Source organism: Barbus barbus (genome assembly GCF_936440315.1).
Source record: "Barbus barbus genome assembly, chromosome: 50".
NCBI classification, from domain to species: Eukaryota; Metazoa; Chordata; class Actinopteri; order Cypriniformes; family Cyprinidae; genus Barbus; species Barbus barbus.
In genome coordinates, this window is record NC_136728.1 from 5,418,165 (window position 1) to 5,444,265 (window position 26,101).

Sequence of the window (26,101 nt, forward strand, 5' to 3'; positions counted from 1 at the left end):
TTTTCAGAACATTTAAGCTCATTATCAGTACCATAATTCATCTAAATGTTATAAATTCCCATGATTCTATGTGTAAAAAAATTTTGTATATAATTTTTAATAATTTGATAAAAATGTAGTTATTTTTTTCTTCAATCAAATGTAATATTTTTCATAAAATTTTAATTCCCCCTCCCAAATTTATAGCATCTGTCCTTCCCTTATTTAAATAAACAAGAATTTAACAACATAAGTTTTTTTTTTTTTTTCTCCAAATCCGGTCCTAAAATTGGTTTAAATTCCTTTATGCCTTCTTATTTCCTTCTTTTAATTTGTAATTTTAGTCTGCAAGCAAGATTTCAAACAATGGGTTCCTACAGTAACAAAATGTAAACTTTATTGAAGATTGACATCTCTATTCTTCAGATTGACAGAAGACAGAAAATGGCACAGTTATATGATAAATGCATATTGCTGATTGGCTTGTGGCACTTGATTCCTACAAAAAAGTCGAAGATTGCTCAGCAGGGAACATTTCAGCATATTGTTTTCATAGCGCAGCATTTTAATATAAAATACAAGCAAAAAGGGCTCCCGAAACACCACTCTACATAAGATCATCACAATTAGCCTCTCTGTAAATGCTCACATGAAAAGAGCATCAAGAGATTAAGACATCAACAGTGTGCTGGGGCGTAAGACATTTTCTTTCTCTTGGATTTGATATCTTTGACCTGAGAAACCTGTAGATACAGTAAACATTCAAAATCACAGTGAGGATTAAGAGGACATTCCCAGTAGGCCACACGTATCAGGTGATACTGATCAAGTTCTCATTCTCTCTCTGCACTGTAGATTCACACGGCGGTGATTGTGATTTAGTGTTTTAGCACGGGGACCAATGCTCCAAGTTTGGGTCTTGTCAAGGCGTGAGAGTGAAAGTAGCAGCACCTAGGGCAAGCCATCTTAACATTTAACCCCTTAAACACATCTATTTTAATGCTACTAGTACTTGTTTTTTTTAGCTACTAGTATCTATTTAATTAAGTACTAGTACTTATTCATTAGCTACTAGTGCTTTTTCTTAGGTTACTAGTACTTATTTTTCAGCTACTAGTACTTATTCATTAGCTACTAGTGCTTTTTCTTAAGTTACTAGTACTTATTTTTCAGCTACTGGTACTTATTCATTAGCTACTAGTGCTTTTTCTTAGGTTACTAGTACTTATTTTTCAGCTACTAGTACTTATTCATTAGCTACTAGTGCTTTTTCTTAAGTTACTAGTACTTATTTTTCAGCTACTGGTACTTATTCATTAGCTACTAGTGCTTTTTCTTAAGTTACTAGTACTTATTTTTCAGCTACTAGTACTTATTCATTAGCTACTAGTGCTTTTTCTTAAGTTACTAGTACTTATTTTTCAGCTACTAGTACTTATTCATTAGCTACTAGTGCTTTTTCTTAGGTTACTAGTACTTATTTTTCAGCTACTAGTACTTATTCATTAGCTACTAGTGCTTTTTCTTAAGTTACTAGTACTTATTTTTCAGCTACTAGTGCTTATTTAGTTGCTAGTGCTTATACATTAGCAACTAGTGTTTATTCATTAGTTACTAGTGCTTATTCATTAGCTGCTAGTGCTATTCATTAGTTAATAGTACTTATTCCTTAGGTGCTAGTAACCTTTTAAACATACTAGTTCGTATTCATTAGATACTAGTACTTATTTCAGTCGTAACTAGTAACTATTCTACTGTTACTAGTAATGCATTTAAAATTTTTTACAATGACTAGTGCTTATTCGTTTAGTACTAGTAACTTTTTAAAGATACTAGTTCTTATTCATTAGTAACTAGTACTTATTCTTTAGGTACTAGTAACTTTTTAAAGATACTATTTCTCATTCATTAGATACTAGTACTTATTTTAATCATTACTAGTAACTATTCTACTGTTGCTAGTAATGCCCTTACATTTTTACCATTGACTTAGACACTAGTATCTTTTCTTATTACTAGTTCTTATTCATTAGATACTAGCATTCACTTGTAACTAGTAGGTATTCTACTGTTACTAGTGCTTATTCGTTTGGTACTAGTAACTTTTTAAAGATACTAGTTCTTATTTATCATTAGATCAGTACTTATTTAGGTAGTAACTTTTTAAAGACACTAGTTAATAGATACTAGCTCTTATTTCAGTCGTAACTAGCATGTATTCTACCGTTACTAGTAACACAATTAAAATTTGGTAACACTTTATTTTATGGTCTCTTAACTAGTTGTTTATTAGCATGCATATTACTAGAATATTAGCCATTTATTAGTAGTAATTAAGCACATATTAATGCCTCATTCTACATGACCTTATTCTACATCCCTAATCCTACCCAATACCTAAACTTAACAACTACTTTACTAACTATTAATAAGCAGAAAATTAGGAATTTATTGAGGGAAAAGTCATAGTTAATAGTGAATAAATGTTCCCTATTGTAAAGTGTTACCTAAAATTTTTACCATTGACTAGTGCTTATTAGGTAGTAGTAACTTTTTAAAGATACTAGTTCTTATTCATTAGATACTAGTATGTATTTCAGTAGTAACTAGTTACTATTCAACAGTTACTAGAAAAACATTTCAAAATTGTACCAATCTGTCATTCAGATATCAACTATTCAGTTCTGAGTAGTATGTATTCTAATAGTGACTAGTTTCTTTTTACATTTTACTAGTAAGAATTTATTAGATACTAGTACTTATTACATATTATTTAATAGATACTAGTAGTTAGTCATTAGGTACTACTTATTTATTAGACACTAGTATCTTTTGTAATTGTTACTAGTAACAAATCTTATACTAGTCACAAATGCTTTTTTTACTCATTATATATGTTATGACTAGTCAGAATGGCCACTGTAGAGTTCAATTAAAAATGTTACTAGTAAAATAAAATTTTGACTACTCTTAAACTCTTATTTTAATTGAAACTAGAATCTAATGAATAAGTACTAGTATCTTTTAATAAGGCACTAGTCCCTAAAGAACAAGCACTATAGAAGCCAAAAAGTACATATTAGTACCAAATGGAATAGATACTAGCAGCTAAAAAAATAAGCACTTGTAGCATGAAAGTAGACAAATATGTTTTAGATTAAAGTTAATACAGCTTGCCATACATCACCACTAGCAAATTATTATAAAATGCATCTGTACTTTGCCCAGACTCATTAAACCACCATTCTACAGGACAATTGTTGCCCTTGGACTGTGGAAAATCTACATCCGTTATCCCAAATCATTTGTAATGGCAGAATTCAGCTTTATAACAATTAAAAACTACATTTAATGGGACAAAATGTACAAATGCCACTACAGTCATCAAAGTATTTCCAAAGTTAAGAATGATCAAGTTTAGTCTGAATTGATATAAATACAAAACTCTAATTCTACCTTGAATAATGGCCTATGAATTACTTAAGATCTAGAAATACCATATTGGTTAATCTGGTCATTTGTAAGAAGCTAAACAAATAATTATTAAAATCAGCATAATATCAAAATCTCTCAAAAACAACTATTATGAAATAACGGTTTGTCCTTTGCTGTGTGTTGCATTTCAACTAAGACTGTATAGCTATGAAAATGTTGTTTGTCATAGGCTCATATTCTACTACTAATGATTGATCTTCAATATTCTTGTTTTGTAAACAAAAATAATTGTGCTATTCACTCTAAAAGCCCTTAATTTCAGTTTTCTCTATCAGTAAGTGCTTCTCTCACAGTTCATGTCGAAAAATATATGTCAAAAACACCATGAAAACTTGAGGTACAGGTAAAACATTACAAAACTACAGCAAATGTTCAGCAAAGTTCAAGTAAAAACCCCGCTGAGATGAGATGAGATGAGTGATGTTTAGCGTATTTTCATCTTCATCCATTTAGCGCATTGGTTTTTCCTTGTAGAGTCGTTCTCAATTTTTTTCAATTGTTTGGTCTTCATAAAATTCCATTGATTGTTCTTAAGCAAAGTGTTTGATTTCTAGCTCCATATCATGATAACAATTTAAGAGGCTGGAAGAATCTATCAAATGTAAACTGCGTTCTGAAGAAAAAAAGTCCAAAAAATTGTATGAATTAACAAAACAAGTAGCGGAGAAAACAAGAGGGATCTAAAAATCATGAGAAAATATAAACCACTTTGATTTTTAAAGTGCAAATTACCTTCTACCTAATCTCAAGTTGAGACGCAGATAATGGTCTTTATGGAAAGTGCAATTTGAGATCAGCACAAGTGAAAATTTTAAAAATAGAAAAAAGTGGTGAATAAGCCTCAGGAACGCCATCGTACAAAAACCGCCACTTCCCCAAGGCTGACCGGGTAACTTTCCAGAAACGTCCCTCCATCAAACACTTGAGCATTGTTAGTGTCCTGCCACTGAAAGTCACTCTCCGGGAGGTATATGTCTCTTTGTAAAGCTCCTTTTTCAGTAACCGGTGCAACAAGGACCTACAAAAGCAGAAGAAAAAAAATTCAAGTATACAATAACAGGGATCACCTTGAAAGCCTAGTTTCGAATATGTAGCCTAGCTAGAAAGGAAATCGAACCCACAGGGATGATCTTTTAACTATCATTATTGTGCCATTTGGTGATCACAATTTCGCCAAATAGGACTTCATCGGCATCTTTGTTGATTCTTGAAGGTTGGAATGAGAATTTGGTTTCAGTAACTACAAGGCAACAGAAATGTATTACATGAGGTGCTTAATCACATTTATTCTGATACCTGCAAAAATGTCTGATGAAAATTTTGTTACCAGAATAGTACATGCATACTACGTGCACCACTCGAGTACTTTGCATGCTCAGGTCACACATTTGCATTGAATTTGTTTTGGACTAATCAGTAGTTTCACAAGATGGGCTGTTATTTCACAGGAAAGTATGAAACTAAAGAAATGGAACAACAAGAACAAAATAGCGGAGACTGCAACACCAACAGACTCCTGCATTGACAAACGCTTGAGTGAGGGGGTTATGAGAGAGTTGCAACTTTAGTTTAGAAGAGTACAAAGATATATTTTCGGTCATAACTTCTGACATTTTCTATAGTGCATGTATTGACTGCCTGCGTTTGTGCAATCAAGTGAAATATACCATCAATGGCTACACGTCAACTGTATGTATACGCCAGCTCAAACCAGCTCAATTGCGTTCCAGGGGAAATTAGTTATCAAAAAAAAAAAAAAGTAAAAAAAAACGAAGTATACTTTGGGCTTTAGATGCTAGGTGGTGCTATGGAGTCATTTTAATAGCACAATAGCTTACCGTACACACAATAGCATAAGAAACAAACAGCCTGAGACAGATTTCAATTCATTGAACCACATTGCTATAGTGAGTGAATGTTTGTGGGAAGCTCCTCATTATAAGCACAGAGTTTGCGGGAAAGAGTAAAATTATGTGCGCTGAAATTCTGGCTTTGAAAACCCTTCATTAACTAACATCTCGTCAGAACTTTAATTGTCGAAATCAACACTGAAAACATATAATCTACTGATTTCAGGTTAGGGCTGGAGGTTTGGGCTATATTGTTCCAAAACCAACAAATGATTCAAGAATATGTCCTACTTGGTAAAATCACAGTCACCACGTCTTCTAGCAGAGCACTTAAGCTCAGGTTACTCCTAAATGGGCCAATTAGTAAAAACGTGACTTGCACATGTTCCCTTTCTATAAGCAGCTTACCTCATTTCCAATGAGGAACTCATCATCAATGGTAAACGTGATCGGGTCATTTGGACTGAGCCACCACAGCGGCCTGTAGATGGGGTTTCCGGTATCTTGCCATTCCTCAGCGAATTTCAGTATCAAAGGAACGACTAAGTCATGGTGCTTGGCTATGTAGAATCTGGTGAGGTTTAGGACCTAGGAAGAAGTTGAAACTGTCAGTGAACACTTAATAAAACTTATATGAAAGAGGATGTGAGTTTTTGTTCAACACCGCTGCCGTCTAGTTCTGCTGTGGTTCGTTTCTAACATTCCTTGAGAGGTCATATCCTTCAGTTAACATCCTAGCCAGCCTCTGGTGACGGAAACAAAGCAAAACCACGTTCATAAAAAAGTATTCTTCAGATGAAAAAAAGTTTCATGAGATGAATTTTGAATAACTGCCTGAGTTCGGCCTAATTTTAAATGGAGAAAACAGGCCTGCGGCTTCCTTTCCCTTTTTCCTCCTATTTAGACCCAACATAGTCATTGGGTCTCTAGTGGGTGTTGGGTAATCGCACAAAAGCTAGTACATGCACACACACACACAGCCTGCAGAAGGCAATAATCCAAAAAGAATGGAAAATAATGGCAAGTAAATCCTTTCAGTATGATCAACACATTTAATATTAATACTAATGAACTATGATTTAAGAGGGTTAAGACTGTCCAGATGATATCCATGAGCCAAGATCAAAACCAATGAATGTTCCAATACCATTTTCTCACTGTTCAAATAGACGTCCTAGAGTTATTAAAGGGATAATTCACCCAACAATTCTATCATCATTTATTCACCATGTCGTTCCAAATCCATCAGACTTTTTTCCTCACAACACAAAATGAGAACTTTTTTCCATGCAGAGTCAGTCTGATTCGAGAACCAATCATTTAGATGATTTTTTTGGACCTGATCAACTGATTCAGTTGAAAGATACGACTCAAGAGAATGATTCTTTCTTTAATCGGGCAACACTACTTCCCTCATGAACATCCCATAGGCAGTCGGAGGGATGTCAAGGTTTTTTTTGGAGAATAACAACATAAATTTCAGTTGTACAGATTACAGATTACATTACAGTTCTTAATTCTGTTCTGTACGCACACAGTTCAGAATTTATGGGAGTGATAATCATATTCTACAAACGAATTGACTCCTGAAAAAATCAGGTTGTGGTAACCGCACTTACATAAATTCTATGCAGTGTGTATGGAAACGAACTGAGCAGCTAGCTATTTAACAGCTGTTTAAATGTGTATCAGAGTTCTGTCTTTTCTGTATGTGCAGTGCAAGAAATCACAGGGAATGCCTGACTCATTAGTGCTGCCAGATCTTGCTAACAAACAGACAGATAAGAACAAGCCCACAATAAACTCAAATCCAAACACGTTATCTTGGAAATAAGCCACATATGAAAACATTGCGACCTCCCAGGAGAAAAAAAAGTGAACTTCCTTAAAGTATTTAAAGTGCTCTATTTTCACACAAAAATTTGTACTTGATATACTCAGATAATCTTAAGAACATCTAAGTGTACTCATCTTTCATACACTAGTGGGTTCAAGTGTACTTCAAGTGGTCTCTAAATAATATATTTTTTTTTAAAACAGACGAACCGTCCCAATTCATGGATTCATGGCGTCCCAAAATACCACAGTTGAGTACACTTAGATATTCTTAAGATCATCTTAAGTAGTACGGAAGAATAATTTTTAGTATATTAAGTACAAAATTAGTGTGTGAAAATAGAGCACTTTAAATAATTTAAGGACGTGAAGTTTTTTTTCAACTGCCTATTTTAATGGATTGCTTCATGTGCCGTGCCCAATCAACAAGCCCAAAGATGCTTAAAAAGCATAATTTATATTAAATTATCATGGCAACCCTTCAAGATCGCACACTGCAAAGTAGGCTTCCAAACATAAATAAAACATGATGGCTCTGTTGGCGGTGGTTTAGTTAAAATCATCAAATTTAATGAGTCTTTGGTTACTGTAATATTATTTCAGTTAAAAACAGTAGATACCAAATGCATCATAGTTTTCGAGAGTGAGTTCTGTTTTATACACACACAAAACTGTAATTCAGGGGATCCACTCCTACATTTAAGTGAGGTTGTCCCACCTGAATCTTCACAGTTTGTACATGACCTTTGCATTCAACGGAAGGAGAGGGTGAGTAATACATTTTCAGAATTTTCATTTTAAGTCAACTGTCCCTCTACGTCCTGCTATTTGACCATTTCTAGCAATGGAATCCATGGAAAGATCTACTCCTACCAGGGATTAGAGAAAAAAACAAAACAAAAAAACAATAACCGCTCTTATTCTAGTCTGTAAAGTCAAATCACTAATGAAACCTGTAATTGTCTCTGGAAATTTTCTTTTCCTCTTATCCAGCGATTCATTTTAATTCCTGGTGCAACGGCTCTCATTACAGTTGAGATTGAGAGTCATAAATTTGAAAGAGACGCTAATGCAGACCTTAACCACAGGTGATGTTGGGGAAAGGCCAAGTAATTAAACCATGAAATGCAAGAAAAACGGCCACCTGGAGGATGCTCTGTTCCGGTCCTAAACTCAAACTGGGCTCTTAGGGCTCAAACATATCATTGCTTGGGACTGGATATTCTGGCGTGTATTTAGGTAGTATTTTGAGGAGGACATTCTCATGGTATACCATGGAGTGAATGAGTATTATGTTTCCAGTGTTATGTTAGGAGTGTAAAAGAAACCGTCTTTAATTCTGAGTCATTTAACTCTCAATGGCCAACATATTGCGCCCAGTTTTGCTTCTTGAAAACTCAGTCTTTCTTATTGTATGACCCACTTGGCTCCATATCATTCCTTTTTTCTGACCACAACTGGAAAGGAACTGAAGTGAAAGCTAAAACCCGGATGGGGCCGAGGACCCGCCCTTGTGGCACTCACCCATTCCTTCTCAAAGACCCATGGAGGTGTCTGGAAGCTAATGACAGGAAGAAAGGCTGCGATTCCCAGCCAGCGAACGAAGAGTTCGTCATCGGCAACCAGTTCGGCAGAGAGAGAGCCTCCTGCGATTAACAGTCCCACAAATGCATTCACATGTCAAGAAATTGCATTTTTTTGTGGACAATCACGATTTTCTAGCATTGTGATATTTTTATTAGAATTTGGAAGCAAAATGTACTTAACCCTATAGAGGCCTCTAAAGCGTGATCAAAACTGGCTGAAAAACCTGTTGTACACAATCTACTACATGCCTTCTGTCATCAGATTGATTGTTTATACTTTTTTATTAAGTAAAAGGGTTTTTCCTGTAATTGTAAATACTGTACATCAATTCATGGTATGTGTTAATCAGTATTTACTGATTTTTATAAAGTAAATGTAAGAATAGCTTTTATATTTTTAGCAATATTTCAAGATGAACACTTACTGGATTGAAGCAACTTAGGTTTTTTACATTTTATGTAAGTAGTCTGTTATATATATATTTTTATTTCATCTTATGTTTTGGCCATAGATCAGCATCTTCACCAAATTTCATATTTTTGCTCAGTTTGGGCCTCTGAATAAATAGGAGCTCCATATTTTCTCATTCTTACTATAAGAGCCATAAAAGCCAGATTTATCAATAAACTAATGATCAATAAACTGTGCAGCTTCAGAAAGATTTTTGAAAAATGTGTCTGTAATTCATTTTTAAAACCCAAGTCAACATATTTAATACAAAATATTTCATGTAAAATATGATGTATTATTACAGTACTTTGAGAATATGTGAGGAAAATGTGCCTGACTGTCAAAGTTACAATGCAACAAAGTAACAAATCTAATAGACCTATAAACAGCCTTAATTTTCTTGATGCAAAATGTAACAATATCCCTCCTTTTGATTAACTGGTCAAATTTGACCTGGGAAAATTCTAGACATATTTTATGATATTTATCATACTGTGTACTGTACAACTGTGTGCCAGTACTCTTTTGTTTTTGTAAAGGATTAAAGAAGACAGTTGATGAAATTTTATTCTTTATCTATGGTATGCATTTTGACAAGAAGTACATGTGTATTTATGTATGTGTGGGCAGGTATTACCTACTGCATCAGGAATGAAGAAATGATATCCCAGAAGACTGTGATGCAGCAGAGATGGAATGATGCCCTTCAGGCCGGAGTAACTCCAGTCTGACTGCAGTGCACTCATACGGATGAAGAGCGCTTTGTGGCTAGACCTGTGCAGACAAATACAATTCAAATCACCTTCAACACAATTTGTTTTCCAAATCCAATATTTTTTTTCTTATGGGAAAGTTTGTTTTTCAAACGAGTGACTGTCTACTTGACATTTTGGATCTAACTGTATAACTGTATAAGTCAGAACAATGCAAAGAGTCTTCTACAACAACAAGAAGTAACTTATCATTGTGGAAAGAGAAGATGGGAAAATGGGAATTGTGCCTTTTGCTACACACGGTATATCCACAGTGCTGATAACATGATAAATCATTCATAAAATCCATTTGAAGTCTTTCCCCACCAGCATTTTTTAAAAAGTTGCCAGCAACCACCAACATTTTTGATTATTTTTACAAAACTTTTATGGCCCCCAGACCTCGCAAAATGTCCAAAGAAATAACAGAGAATCTGCTTTTATTCTAGCTTCATGCATTCTTCTTTTAAGACACGCTTGAATGTGAGCAAGTTTCATTAAAAAAAGCAAGATTTTGAACAAAAAGCTGAGAAAATCGTGTCTATGTACGGACTGGATTCAAATCGATGATCAAAGCATAGATGGAGTTGATCACTTCCATAAACATCCCCAAAACTTCACAATCCTAAACCACTTCCTGGGTCTATATTTTTTATTTATATGCGTTTTAATGCTTGATGATCATGTTATTTTACATATGCATCTGTTTACATATGTAATAGATTGTTTCTGCATCTTTTTCACCGTGTTTTGATTCAGATGTCAGTACTCATCAGACGATGTGTAATAGCGCCTCCTACCACAAAACACGGAAAGATGGAAAATCCCGCAAATGGCGGGGAAAGAGTTAAATAGATTTTAAATCACATGTATGCATGTGGTTTGGATCAGACTTGTAAAAAATCAGATTTGGTGCATTTTTTTGGAGGTTCAGACAACAGATTTGAGTCGGACACGCCAAGAATGGATTTTGGATTTTGGTTCCCTGTCTGAACAAAGTCTGTCAATTGTTCACAAAGTTGTAGGTTTCAGTTAGTGGTCATGATTTTGCCAAATGGGGCAAATTCTTGGATTGTCATCTTGATTGTTGATCCAAGTTGATCCTTGAACAGCATTTCACTCAAACAAACTTAACCAAACTACCTGAAAATCCCAATCCCAGCCCTCACTCTAACCTAAAAACCTCACAAGGATGTTGATCCATGGGATTATTTAAATCATTCAACCAAATACCTTGTTCCTGAGGTCACAATGGTATTTTCCCCTATCCTATCTGCCAGGTCAGCCAGGAGTCTGATGTATTCATCCCCAACCCATGCCAGAGGGGGGCGCAGGGCCTGTTCCTCGAAAGGGTTTCCCTCACCACCTTCCAGGATGACATACTCCATGCCCAAATGGCTATGTAAGCTGTCCACTTTGTCCAGAAACCAACTTGTGGCTTCTGGGTTGGAGATGTTGAGTTTCACACTGTACTTTCCTTTCCACTGAGTCAACAGAGGCACCTTATGAAAGAGAAATCATTTAAAAATTCAAATGAAACAATAATAATGCACAGGTAAGCATATGGATCAAGAACAAAGAGCATCAATGAAAAATAATAGGAAAAATCTTTACTTAAAAACGTGAAAATTCTTTAAAAAGATCATGTTGGTTTCATATGGCTTTAAAGAAACTTTTATACAATTTTCAAGAAAAGTTTAGATAAAAGTTATGTACTGTAACTACCAAGTAATAACAGTACTTTCCTTACACCTTTAATATATATGAGTGTACACATCTTTCATATTTTCATATATAAACTTTTTAAGGTAATAAATAATTTTGTGACAGATACCATGAATTTAAATCCTAATAAAAAAAATAAAACAAAGTTTTTGGGGGGTTGCACCACATGACATATAACCTGATAATATGATTTCATTCTTTTAATTTTTAATTTACATTAAGAAACGTTAAACATATTCATAGGACACTTCAAGCCACTGTATGTCTGTATTGCTTTTTTGTTTTGTTTTTTTGGAATAAATTAATAGGTCCAGACAAAAAATGGCATCAAGCAGGATTATTATTGTTAAGTAAAACTAAAACTAAAACCATAAAAATAAATATATTAAGTGACATAAAATAAAATAAAACCTAAAATTGAAATGTTCCCTTGAAGTACTAAAATAACTAAAACTAAGCAAATTAAAAGTAATAAATAAAATTAATTAAAACTATATAGACACTTAAATAAATAAAAAAAATAGAACCTTAACATTAGACAGACGCAGTGAGAAGCAATCAGTCAGTGTTACCGGTCGGCCCTGTGGTCCTGAGGGCAGACTCAGCCAGTAGTCTTCAGTGCCTTCTTGAATGGAGGTCTGGAACTGCTGTGAGTCCAAACTCAGGTATGGGGACAGGGTGATGGAAATGTTTAGAAGCTTTACAAAAGGGAGGTCCCTCGTCTGTCTCTTAGACGTTCTTTTCTTGCTATTGAGGTAGCTGTGGTCCTAGAAAGACAAAAAATAATTAGCAAAGATAACAATCAGTCTGTTTGTCTGTCTAATGGCACCTGTGTAAAAAGTGTCATACATTTTGGTGCAGAAATTATACATTTAACCTCACAAATCAAGCTTGTTACTGTTCAAAAACACACTTCTGACCTACACAGGAAAAGAAAAACTCGATGCTGTAACAATGAACAATTTTAAGAACTTTCATTGGTATAACCAAGTTTAGGCTAATTTAATCAAATAAAATAATATTTTGGAATATAAGCAAATATTTTTTATATTGCAACATATTCTTTAAGTCAGGATTTTTTTTTTATATATATATACCAATGACACCCAGATATGAAATATGAATGAATGCAGCTGTATATTTAAAAAATAATAATAATATACATTTTCTGTATAAAAATATCTTAATGAAGAAATGTTTTCTCAAATCTTTTATAAGGTTTATAATTTAATTCAGCAGTGTTTCTAAATCACACTTAACAAATGAACCACATGACATATAAAACAGGTTTTTATTAGATCTGTGGTCCTTAAAAATGAGACAAGTGGCATAACAAAAGTCTTTATTATCAATTTGAGAAGTCTTAAATTTGAAGAAAGAAAAACAGACTAATATGATAATAAAGCTCAAAAGGTTACGATTTCATTAAATAAATGTGCGCGCTATGCATTTCGAAGTCAAAACGCGGCAGTTCACAATCAATGAATACTGCATGTGTATGATTTCTTGTGATCTACTCTTGACAAATTATGGTAATGTTTACTTAATTGTATTTATATTGTAATATGTTATAGGTGATTGTGTGAGTGCATATGTTATGTCCCTCACCTTTGTAATGCGCAGCTGAAAGTAGTAAAGCATATACATTTCAAAATCAGAGTCCTGTTGTATTTTTGGATGGTTTACAATTCAAAGTTGTGCATTATGCATAAAATCTCTCTTTACTATCGGTATTTTGGTGACATGAAAAACTGTAAAATCTCTCGTTTTGGCGGTCACATCACTGGAAGAAAAGACTAAAAATGTTATTTAAAGGCCATCTGAGATATAGAGGACAGATTTGGAGAAATTTAGCATCTCTTGCTCACCAATGGATCCTCTGCAGTGAATTGGTGCCGTCAGAATGAAATACAATAAATGCAATATGAAGACGTTTAAACTTTAAACCATCACTTCTGGTCAGAATACAAGGCCATAATCCATAACTATTTCTCCAGTAAAAAAGCCCATCTCCTGTTGTCTCTCACATCACAATCCACCAACATATTTGTTTAGAGCGGTTTTTGTGGTTTTTGCTTGTAAACAGTGCTTGATCTGTGCTTTGGACGAGATGACTTTTTCACTGGAGAAAGCAATATTATGCATGGAGGAGTCATATTTTAGCTGAAAGCAATGGTTTGAAGTTAAAACATTTTAATAATGGACTGGAGTGGTCTGGATTACTTGTGGATTATTATTTTATCAGCTGTTTGGACTCTCATTCTGACGGCACCCAATCACTGCAGAGGATCCATTGAGCAAATTTTCATTTTTGGGGGGTGAACTATTCCTTTAACACACTCATAATGTCTCACTATTTTAACACACACAGTCAGATATTACAGGCAGCCGTCAGCGTTAACGTCTCAGAATTGTTGACTATTTTAACAGTATGGAAAATATTATTGTTTTACCATCACTGAAAATAATACCTCAGCCCCTATTAATGTTTTTACCATGACAGTCACTAACGGAGCCACGACGTCTGAGAAAATATAACAATAATGTCATTAATATTAATCATATTGTACAGGCATGCCAAATGCTGTGCTTATGAGGAATCTGTGCAATAAATAGCGAATATTGGCAAGTGTTTTTATAACCAAATTCATTCCAAGTCAAGCTGTTGGTTTTTTCAAGCTAAAATGGAAACTAGCAAAGAAGAGAAGGATTTCCACTGCAGTTTAGTGCTATGACGTGTGGTGCAGGTATCAGATAGCACACAGAATTATGCTTCATGGTGGGTGATCTGATATTTGTGTTATAAATGCCCCAGTTTTTGTTATTTTAGGTTATAATCAAACATTTACATTTTTTTATTTGAGCCTATAGCCTATTTTTCAACACATATAGCTATTTCAATATAGCAAAATGTAAGTGCAATGGAAGGGAAAATGTATTGTATGGAAAAAGGAACAAATATGAAAAAAATAAAATAAATCAAAAGAGTGAAATCAAAGTCATGAGTTATTGTAATAAGAGGGCTGTAGTCAGTATTACATTGACGTTAATGTTCTGATAAGCCTTTTAAGTATTTTAGACATAGAGAACATTCTTTTCTTGGCAGAAAGTTTGCTCTTTTTTCCTCTTTCACCTGCCTCTGATCTTTTTAGAGGAATTCAGCTGTGAAACAAACCGCTCAGTGTTATTTATACTGCTTTGAAATCAATCAAGCATGCATGCCTAAGAACAGAACAGAAGTATTGGAGCAGTTGCCTCACAGGTCTTTCTAAGTGATCAGCTGTGTCCTGTTGCATTAATTCTTCAGATATTAAAAGCAGGAAATGTGTCGTTTCAGTTATATCCATTACTTCTGTATTCTGAATCGTGCTTTCGATGAGGACACACACAAACCAGGATGAAGATGAGGGAGCTGACTCTGAGAGAGAAGCTAAAATAATTTGGATGCTAAAAGAAAAGAGTAAGTTAAGTAGAGCTATAGCAAAAACAAAGGGCATGGACCAGCAACACCAACAATTACATGATCGGCTGAGAAAACAACAATAGTTGATGACAGACAATTCATAAAAGCTGTGAATATGAACCCTAAAAGACATGTCTGTAAAATCAGCAACAATTTCCAGAAAGCTGGCGTGATGCTCTGACAATCTACTGTCCTCAGGAGACGTTGACACAGAATTACAGATGCTACACAGCAAGATGCAAAGCTCTGACCAGCACCAAAAATAGAAAGACAAGATTAGAGTTTGTAAAAAAAGCACAAAGGTGAGCCAGAAGAGTTTTGGAACTGTGTTTATGGACCGATGAGACAAAGATGAACCTTTATCTAAGTGATGGGAAAGCAAAAATGTTGAGAAAAAAAGGGAACTGCAATGATCCCAAGCATACAGCCTCATCTGTAAAGCATGGTGGAGGTGGGGTCATGGCATGGGCATGTATGGCTGTCTCTGGAACAGGCCCTCTCAACTTTACTGATGACTTAATGTATGATGACAGTAGCAGAATGAATTTGGAAGGGTACAAAACCATCTTGCCTACCAATATTCAAGAAAATGCCACCAGATTCATTGGGAAGTGCTTCATATTGCATCAGGACAATGACCCAAAACACCCTGCCAGTTCAGTCAATGAGTTTATAAGAAATGGAAAGTCTTAGATTGCCCAAGTCAATCTCCAGATTTAAATCCGATTGAACATGAATTTCACCAGCTGGAGAGGAGAGTAAAGGCAGAAACTCCCCAAAACAAGCAACAATTGGGATTGGCTGCATTAAAGGCTGGGAAAATCATTTCAAAGGATGAGACCAAGAGTCTGGTGATGTCTATGGGTCACAGACTCACTGCTGTGATTGTGTGCAAGGGATCTGCAACTAAATAATAGCTTTTAATCTTTTATATCTGCCTTATGTTCAACTGTCCCAATACTTATGCTCACATCAATGAGTGGGATGAACTCTTCAAGTGCTGTTCTTTTTATTTGGTAAAACATGTATGTGTTGAAACGGCTAATAATAAAATGTGACATTCTGTAGTTTTGTCTCATATTCATCTTTTAATCATATTTGCAAATGTCTCCACAGCCAACAGAGCAATTGTGTCTTTACTGTTCCAATACTTATGGAGGGGACTGAATATATATATATATACACATATATACCAAAAACTAATGATATTTATGAATTACTAAATTATTTTTTTAAATACCTTGAAAACAAAATGGAAAATAAAAATGTACTCAGGGCGTAAGGATAATATGTTATTACTTTTTTATTTCATGGTTACACCACATGAGCTTTTGAATATTAAGGAGATATTAAAGTTTTTCAAAACCATGTGAAACCATATAAACATAAATTTGACATTGCGATACATGCCTTTAGCATCATATCAATAAATCTCAGGTTGTAAAATGTCATGTGGTGCCACACTCCAAAAAACAAGTAATATTTATGAATTAATACTATATTTTATTTGTAAAACAAACAAATAAATAAATACATTAAAGATATATTTTAAATTATTCTTGAATATAAAGATATATTCAGGGTGTAAGGAAAATTGTATTACTTTTTATTTGATGGGTACACCACATGACATTTTTAGATTAAAATGAAACTTATGTTGAACGAGGTATACAAGTTTTACAAAACCAGCATTAGCACTCTTATTTGACCCTGACCCAACTATATAGTGATATTACCCAAGAATAAAGAAGTGTTGTTGGGGTCATGGTTTAGTGGTTACAGCAAATGCTCCAGAGATGTTAAGCTGTGGTGCTCATGTGGGGAATTCAGGTACAAGCCTAGGCTTTCAGTCTGTTCATAGTTCAGCTGCTAAAACACAACCTACATATGCATTCTGATCAAATATGCACCTTGAATGCATTATAAACCTTGGATAAAAGCACTGAGAAATGCATAAAAAAGTGGTAAAAAGACAAAGCTAACATAACACATATGGCCCACACTGGTAAAGCATATCAGTCTCCTTAACACAGCAAGTATCACCTAATTGTAAACCAGTTCCCTGCAGGCATTTCAGTGAACCAGAGATGCGTGTCTTTCTCTCAGGGGATCAGATCCTGACCTCTCCTCACCGGCTGCAGATCCGCTTAGAAAAATTAAGCCTTTCATGTCCACTGAGCAGCCCGGACTGTTTTGTTCTGTCAGAATGAACTTAACAGGCCAGCTGGTGGCTTTTAACGGGAGACGTTTCTACTTGAACACAGTGTTCCCACAGTAACTCTGCCTGCTATGTACCTCCGTATTGAAACGAAACGCGTTCTGCCAGACCCTGGCCTGTGTTCGTGATTATAATGAGTCCTTCAGAAACCTCACCATCAACCGCATGAAAATTAACAGCGAAGTCTGTCATTTATGCACCACTAGTGGTCACTAGTTTATTTTGAAAGTCATACAGGTTTGGTACAAAACGAGGGTGAGTAACTGACGACTGAAACAATGGTTTACTTTTTTTGGGTGAACTGTTCGTTTAAACTAGGTTTTCCACCAAGAGTATGGATCAAAATAGTTTGGCGAATTATGTTTTATAATTCGGATGAAGGCTAATTACAGTTCACAATCTGATTAGACTTTTTAGTACAAAATGTTACATATGCACAGTGCCTAAGAAGGATCTACATCAGTTTTGAATATACTTTATATAATTACTCATGGTTGTGCACATTAGCTGACACCGATGCTGCTTCAATGCTGAGGTGAATTGTAAAATTTAACATTGATTTTAGCCTCTTATTCATATTCATTTCTTTAGAAAAACAATCACTGTCATTGTCATTTATTTAAACCAAATATCCACTCTGGTATTTTTCTGTTAAAAACAAAAAGAAGTCTCTTCATATAGTTCTTTATACATTTTTAATGTGCACAGATTACATTTGACACTTTTGATACATAGCTGATTATTTTAGTATAATTTATAAACGATTATATTTTTTGTTGACATTTTAAATTAGACAATTTTTCAAATTTTTATTTATATATTTTCTGTATTTTCTATAGTTTTTTTTGAAGTTTTAATTCATTTAGATTTACTCATGTTTGTACTTCAACGAACAAAAATTAGAAATGTTGGCTTGGCAGCTATCAGAAATAAAATGTTCTTTTCTCTTCTTTTTTTATATTTTATTTTATTTTAAATAATGTATTTTTTTTTTTTTTATATAAATTACAAGATTTGGAAAAAGAAGCATCACACAGGGTTGACTAATATTAAAACCATGAAGTTTTAGTTGATGATAACCCTGCGTGATGCTATTTTTTTGGATCTTTTAATATTTGTTTTATTATGTCTATAGTATTTATTAATTTTTATTTGTTCGTTTTAGTTTATTTAGTTATTTTAGTACTTCAGCTTGATGAGAAATGTTGCCTTGTCGACTATCTGCATTTTTTTTTTTTTTTGCATTTTATTTCAGTACGTTTATTTTATTTTAATCAACGCTCATGTTTTTTTAATGGTTATAGTTAACCATAATAACCCTTATTTGCACTTATTTGTACACAGCCATACATAAATATAAACATAAACCATAAAAAATAAGTGATAAATGATCATTTTCAACATGTACATGCAGAAGAATCAAGTCCAGTTGGCTCTGTGGGCTGTGCGAGCCGGTGGGGTGTTGAGGCGGAAAATGAAGGCTTGAAGGCCCGGAGCTACAACAGATGCAGAGGCCGAGCCGCTGACGGCTGAAGATTAAACAGCACACTGAAGGTCAGAGACGGGGAATATACTCAGCCACTCTTTCTCACAACCTATTTATTACATGGGGTTCATTGTTCATTGTTTTCATTATTATTTATAAAACAACAAGCTACTTGATTTGATGCTTTTATATCATTGTTGTTATTATTATTATTGGAGTAATAGAGAAATGATGCCAAAAAATTTCAGCTTTGCATCAAAGGAATAAATTACATTTGAACATATATTCAATTTGAAATGTGATAATATTTTACGATATCAGTTTTTGTGTATTTATTTTTAAATAAATGCAGCCTTGATGCGCATCAAAAGACTTCTTTTAAAAGCACATATCTATCAAGAACCTCCAGTTGAGAACAGTCAGATGTTACTGTGTTGCAGGAAGAGGGTGATTTAGAGTGCGTGACCCACCATGTTGGCGAGGACAGCAGTGGAATGTTCGTCGAGGCTGATGAGTCCCTCCCCCAGGTGATGTCGCTTCAGCCGGTTTGAGAAGGTTCTCAGCTCGCGCTCTAGCTTGGCCCCTGAGTCCACGTTTGCTAGAAGCTTCCAGAAAGGCAGCCTTCAGAGAAATATTGTATTTGTTAGAGTAGAGTCTTCAAATTAATGTACACCAACACATCAGGGACCAAATAAAATAAAATATTAATAATATTGAATTCATTGTATCTCAGCTAGTCGCCGAGAAAATATTTCTAATTTTATTAAGTACCAAAATAACTAAAACTAAACACGGTAACACTTTATTTGAAGGTGTCCTTGTTAAAAATAAGGTTACACTTTATTTCGATAGTCCACTTTAGACATTCTACTAACTATAAGTAACTTTGTAACTACATGTCAACTAATTCTGATTCATTTGCAACTACATGTCTACTAACTCTCAGTAGGCTAGGTTTAGGGTTAGTAGAGTAAGTTGACATATACTTGCAAATTTTCTGATAGTCAGTGTGTTGTATGTTGTGGACCCATCAAAATAAAGTGTTAGAAGATATTAAGCAGACAGTCTACTAATACTCTAATGATTGCTAGTTGACATGTAGTTGCAAAGTTACTTACTGTTAGTAGAATGTCTAAAGTGGACTATCGAAATAAAGTGTTACCAAAAATAAAAATAAATGATGCATAATTACATGCAAGTAACCATAAACCAAACCCTAATCCTACCCATATAGAACTGTAAGTATATGTAGCTAATCAATATTACTCAGTACTTAAATGTATAATTGCAACCTTAAAATAAAGCATAACCCTAAAAACTAATATGTGACCCTGAACCACAAAACCAGTCTTAAGTCGCTGGGGTATATTTGTAGCAATAGCCAAAAATATATTGCATGGGTCAAAATTACCCATTTTTCTTTTATGCCAAAAATCATAAGGATATTAAGTAAAGATCATGTTCCATGAAGATATTTTGTAAATTTCCTACTGTAAATATATCAAAACTTAATTTTTGATTGGTAATATGCATTGCTAAGAACATCATTTGAACAACTTTAAAGGCGATATTCTTAATATTTCGATTTTTTTTTTGCACCCTCAGATTCCAGATTTTCAAATAGTTGTATCTCGGCCAAACTTTGTCCTATCCTAAGAAACCATACATCAATGGAACACTTATTTATTCAACTTTCAGATGAAGTGCAAATCTCAATTTCGAAAAATTGACCCTTATGACTGGTTTCATGGTCCAGGGTCACATATATAATAGCTATACTAACTATATGGACGAACAATGACAAAAAAAACAATGAAATTACTCAAATTAATTTTTATATTAATTTTATATTTTAAAATATAAAACTAAAATCTAATTCAAAATATTAACAAAAACTATAAGAGCCTATCACTGATACTAAAATAACATTGCACCATGCAATAGTAAATATTAAAAATCTCTCTCTCACTCTATAGCAGTATTAAAATTCTATAACTATAACATTCTAAATTCTATAACTTATTTATTCATTAATTAATTTTTATTTATTAGTTAATTTATTTCTATAAAAAAAAAAAAACATTATTTCAGTTGGCATTTACACAACGCTGTTTTCAACTAAAAATGGTTACTTTTTAATGCGTGTTGGCCATTCAGTTACAAGATAACAGCGTTTTGGGGGCCTGAAAATGCTAACTTTTGAAAACAGTACTGTATTGGTAAAACATTACGTTTGAAATATGGATATTTTTCTTACAAAAACGCATGGATTCGCTACAGGAGGCCTTTATCCCCCCCCCCCGGAGCTGTGTGAGGCATGTTTTATTAAGGATGCGCGCGCTTTATTTGACGTCTTGTGGACTGTTGCAACAGAAACACTCACCCACTGCAATGATAGAGCTTAGAAGAGCCAAGACAATTTTGAAAAGTAAATGTTTATTTAATGAAAAATGATTTAATGAAAAGTCTATAACATACTTTGGTTAAAATTTCTCAATGGTAGTGTGAAACAACACCCTTTTTACCTCGTCAAAATAAGTGGTTTACAACAAGCCGTTTTAGTCCATGTTCCTTTAAATGATAATGAGCTCTGCTGACCCCGCCCCTCTCTTCCGTGGGGTGACGAGCCGTTCTCATGAGACTGTTTATTGTAGCCGCGGAAGCACGTTATTAGGAAAGGTGATTTGCAAAGATTCATAAAAAAACCTTATACTCCCTTGTTCTTTAGGTGAGGCTGGATCACGAATGATTTCCGTGAACATAAATGCATTTAGGCAGATCGGGGGCGCATTTCCTTCAAAAACAAAGGTAATGCACTGTGTCTTCAGCGCCTCAGATGTTAGGAGTAAATGACGACTGCTATTTTCATTATTACATTCAACAACAAAACACCTCAATCGCTTAGGAGACATTCTTATATACAACCGCTCCAGCATCGAAACATTGGCGGATTGATGACAGCTCATTCAGGGGTGGGTCTAAGGTAAAACGCTAGTGTCAATCAGCAATCGTGGGAGGGGCCTGGGTCTGTGCGACGCCACACAGACAGGCATCTGAGATCTGAGAAAGGGGAAACGATAAAAAAAAAACACTAGGTGGATCTTTTTCACTATAGGGTGGTTGTGTACACACACTGCCAAGACACATTTCAGTTCAAACAACTTGTAAGAAATGTCGCATCTGATGATCCCTTTAATGTAACTTCGATTGGATTTGTCTGAAAGAAGAAAGTATACACCTAGGATGCCTCGGGGGTGAGTAAATCACAGGCTAATTAAAATTTTGGGGTTAGCTAACCCTTTTAAGTCTTTTGACACTTGATGATGATATGCATCCCGATTAATGCAAAGTTAAAGATATCAGAGAAAGATAATGTAAAAGGTAAAAGGGTTTGTAAAGTTGTAGTACCGTAAGACATCCATGTTTGGCAGCTCTCGTCTGGCTGTGGAGAGCTGCTGCATTGACTCCTGATGGACGGCTCGAATGTTGTGTCCAACACACACGGTGTACTGCAGCGGCATGCGCTCCATACTGGGCGGCATCTGCAAACAGAACTGCTGTCTGCTCTCCATTCCTACATGAAGCGGGATGTTAGGGGCCACTAGAACTGACACACCTTTGAAAAAAACACAACAACACTGGGTTACTAATGGTCAGCTTTGCACATTTTAAATCCGCAGATAAATCAAGACTGAAGTTTTGTGACTTTTAGTCCATGTCTGCTAACTGTGAGGTCGTTTATATGCTAGTGTACATCTAAAAGTTGACAAAAATAACTTTTAGCAGATATAGGGCCAAATTAGCGTGAGAGCACAATCCCATAAAAGCATAAATGGGAGTGGAAAGTTCTGCAGATGTTCCACTCACAATTAATTCATCCAATTAAGGGGACAGCTCACACAGAAATGATAATTATCCCATCAACCTCACTCACCCTCAACCCATCCTTGACTTTCTTCTTTCAGACAAATACAATCGTAGTTTTAAAAATTGTCTTGGTTCTTCCAAGCTTTATAATGACAGCATTTTTAATGCTTTTATAATGGTACGAATATGTGTACCGTTACACCCCTAGTTCAAATTTTATTTTTTGTAATATATTTATTGATTCAAAGCTGAAATTTCAGCATTATTACGCCAGTCTTCGATGTCACACGATCCTTCGGAAATCATTCTAATATGCTCATTTGCTTTTATGGTTATTTTATGAATAGAAAGTTCATAAGAACAGCATCCATTTACAATCAGATTATTTTTGTGACTCACCTTACTCAATACGCATTTGTAGGAGTTTCCCTTTCGATTGGTAAATTTATGGGAGGGGAGTATTTAATTGAATCACGCAACGCGATTTACTAAGATTTGCACTCATCAATTCACTGGTATTTGCAGCATTATTTAACACCCCAAAAAAGCATGTCTTAAAGCACTCTATCGTAAGTCTGGCCCTAAATGTCTTTAATGTCACTTTTGATCAATTTAATTCAGCCTTGCTCAATAAGAGTATTCATTTCATTTAAAAAGGAAAAAAAAAAAAATGGTAGCGCATGTCTTCCTGTTTCAAAAGGAAATATGAAATAGCTGTAATCGGAAATAACATGGTGAACAGTTCAGTCAATGATGCTGACATGCAAGTCTTGGACACTGCTGAGCCGTCAGGTGATTTCAGATCACACGATAACTCCTGCATTTGTAACTCTGTATGAATGGCAGACACAGCATGAACGAAACCAAATACCATCTTTCGACCTGCCCCAGTAAAGCAGCCTTTACAGCCTGACGCATCATGGAAATTCCAAGACTGAGACGTTTGGAACAGGAAACACTGGGATTTATAATTGAATCTTTATATTTTCCAAGCTTCTTCAGAAGGTGGGTGGTATATGAGGGCCGCTTCTGATGTCTTTCTGCACCTGAAAATTTGAGATTATGTGAAGTAGATAATGGTGTGCGCAGATGTAGCTGCCCTCCCTGGAATTCCTCCTGCTTCTTGGATTTCACCACCATGTCAATGTACCCCAGTGTAAACGCACACAGCACTGTCTATCTGACTGCCCCTCACCTCACCCAAGCTCACACAACGACTTTAAAAATGAGATTTTAAAATGAAACAATGCTCATTGCTGGAAAATATTTCCAAAGATGTAGTGCATCATTTTAGAAGTTAGGTATTTTTTTTATTATTATTCAGATGTGATGTAGTTCAGGCTGATGATCAGTTTGATTTTGTAATTTTTACTGATATTCGCCTTTTTTCAGCTGTCTTTAAACTCAGGTGCAATGATAATTGGCACTGTTTCGTGGTTCTGTTGAACAGCACCAGCAATGATGACATTAAAGGGATAGTTCACCCAAAAATGAAAATTCTGTCATTAATTACTCACCCTCATGTTGTTCCAAATCCGTAAGACCTTCGTTTATCATATTTGATACAACAGGCTTTTATGGCTCATATTAGGGCTGGGCGATACGAGCATGAATTCATATCTCTGTATTTTTTGGCTGATTTGCGGTATACGGTATATATCTCAGTATTTTGTATTTGGATTAAACAAATAAAGTGAATGTAAGCATGTAGGCAAATATTATATGCAAAAAAGGGATTAAAATCATATTACATTCTAACATTGTAATCTAAAAACAAAAACAATGCTTTTAAAGCAGAAGTTAAATTTACTAAACTAAAAATGAAAGTAAACAAAAATAGCACAGACTAATTGAGTAAAAAGGCTGTTTTGATTACCCCATTACAGTAACTTTACAGTTAGTGCTATCATACAAATACACTAGATTTAAACATTAGAAAAAGATGTTTTTGCTGTGGACTTATTGTGAACAGACCCTGACAACCTGTAAACCTTCTGCTGTCCCAGACTGGGCATAACTAACCCTTATCTAACATACCACCCCACACACACATGCCAAAATATTAAATTATCTAACAATAAACATTATCCCCCGGTTTCATAGACAAGGCTTAAACCTAATCCTAGACTAAAATGGAAATCTGAGCTGTTTCAACTGAAAGAAACTTGCACTGACTGATCTTATCAGTGCCTTTGTTTTGTTTCAAGATGCACACCAGTAATGTTTTCTCTAAGGCACATTTATACAAATTATTTAAATGTCCTAATTGAACTATGGCCTAATCCTGGCTTAGTCTAAAGGTCATTGCACACTGAATCCAAACTTTTCGTATGCGTTTTCCCATTTTTTTCGTATTCCCCATCCTTTCCTATCAAAATGCATGCTATGGATGTGAAAACGCAGAAAATCCAACCTGATCCGATTTTTTTTTTTATGGTCGAAAGTTTCGGAGACAATATACAAAAAAACGTGATTGACACAACGTGAGGTCGTATTTATTGTATAACGTGCGAAAATTTCGGACTCGGTATGCAGTGACCTTGAGATCCGTCTGTGAAACCGGGCCTATATGAACTAAAATTAAATAGTCACAGTTTCTTAAAAAGAAAAAAATGCTAGAATAGATTTTAGGCTTGCCAAAATTAGCTGTCACTCAGTACAGGGAACCTAGTTTGGGAATTAATGGAAGTTTGTAGATGTCGGTAAACTTATATTCACCAAAAATGAAGGAAAATAAAAAAATATGATGACTTGATGAATGCAGTAGACAAAACAATGAAATGTTGTTGACGTTGTCTCGTTAGTTTCCTTTTCCCTTTTATTTTGAGAAACGTCTCTTAAATAATGTAGATTCTTTGGCAAACTTCACCAGTTCCCTCGATTTATCACTGCAGATTAGACTTAGAGAGAAATAAAGGCTGCTGTCGTGGCTAGCTTTTATAAATAATAGCATGTAAGGGTATAACATCTACTAACTATCGCACCTGCTGTAGACTCTGCCAAGTGAAGGAAACAAGCCAAACTGTTAACCATAAGATTATGCATGTGTTTCTTAAAGGGTCAGTTCATGCCAAAAATAAAAATTCTGTCAGGGTGTTCCAAAGCTGTACGACTATCTTTCTTCTGTGGAACACAAATTAATAAAAAATTCAAAAAATTCAGTGCTGATTTGGACCCCATTGACTTTCATTGAATCAACAAAAAAACTAAACTAAACAAAAAAGATGTAGTTTGGAATGACATGAGGGTGAGTAATGATAACAGAATTATCATGATTATCACTTTAAGTTAAAAAAATAAGAGTATCACTTTAACTAATCCCATCCAAGCATACAAAAACTGTATTCGAATGCACAAATATGAGAGAATTCACAACTCTGACTAGCCAAGTAA

The 26,101-nt window shown here is 34.7% G+C and overlaps 1 protein-coding gene across 1 annotated transcript in view; it reads right to left on the reverse strand.

Moving 5' to 3' along the window:
- Positions 1-360: 360 nt before the first annotated feature.
- LOC306868204 (SITS-binding protein-like) overlaps positions 361-26,101 on the reverse strand; it is a 36,058-nt gene continuing 10,317 nt past the window's right edge. The window contains exons 3-10 of the mRNA XM_079414285.1: positions 22,250-22,457; positions 19,312-19,462; positions 12,247-12,441; positions 11,183-11,451; positions 9,835-9,971; positions 8,685-8,806; positions 5,733-5,912; positions 361-4,492 (exon numbers count right to left, since the gene is read on the reverse strand). Coding sequence (XP_079270411.1) covers positions 4,316-4,492; positions 5,733-5,912; positions 8,685-8,806; positions 9,835-9,971; positions 11,183-11,451; positions 12,247-12,441; positions 19,312-19,462; positions 22,250-22,457 — 1,439 coding nt within the window. The 3' untranslated portion in view covers positions 361-4,315. The remainder of the gene's footprint in view (positions 4,493-5,732; positions 5,913-8,684; positions 8,807-9,834; positions 9,972-11,182; positions 11,452-12,246; positions 12,442-19,311; positions 19,463-22,249; positions 22,458-26,101) is intronic.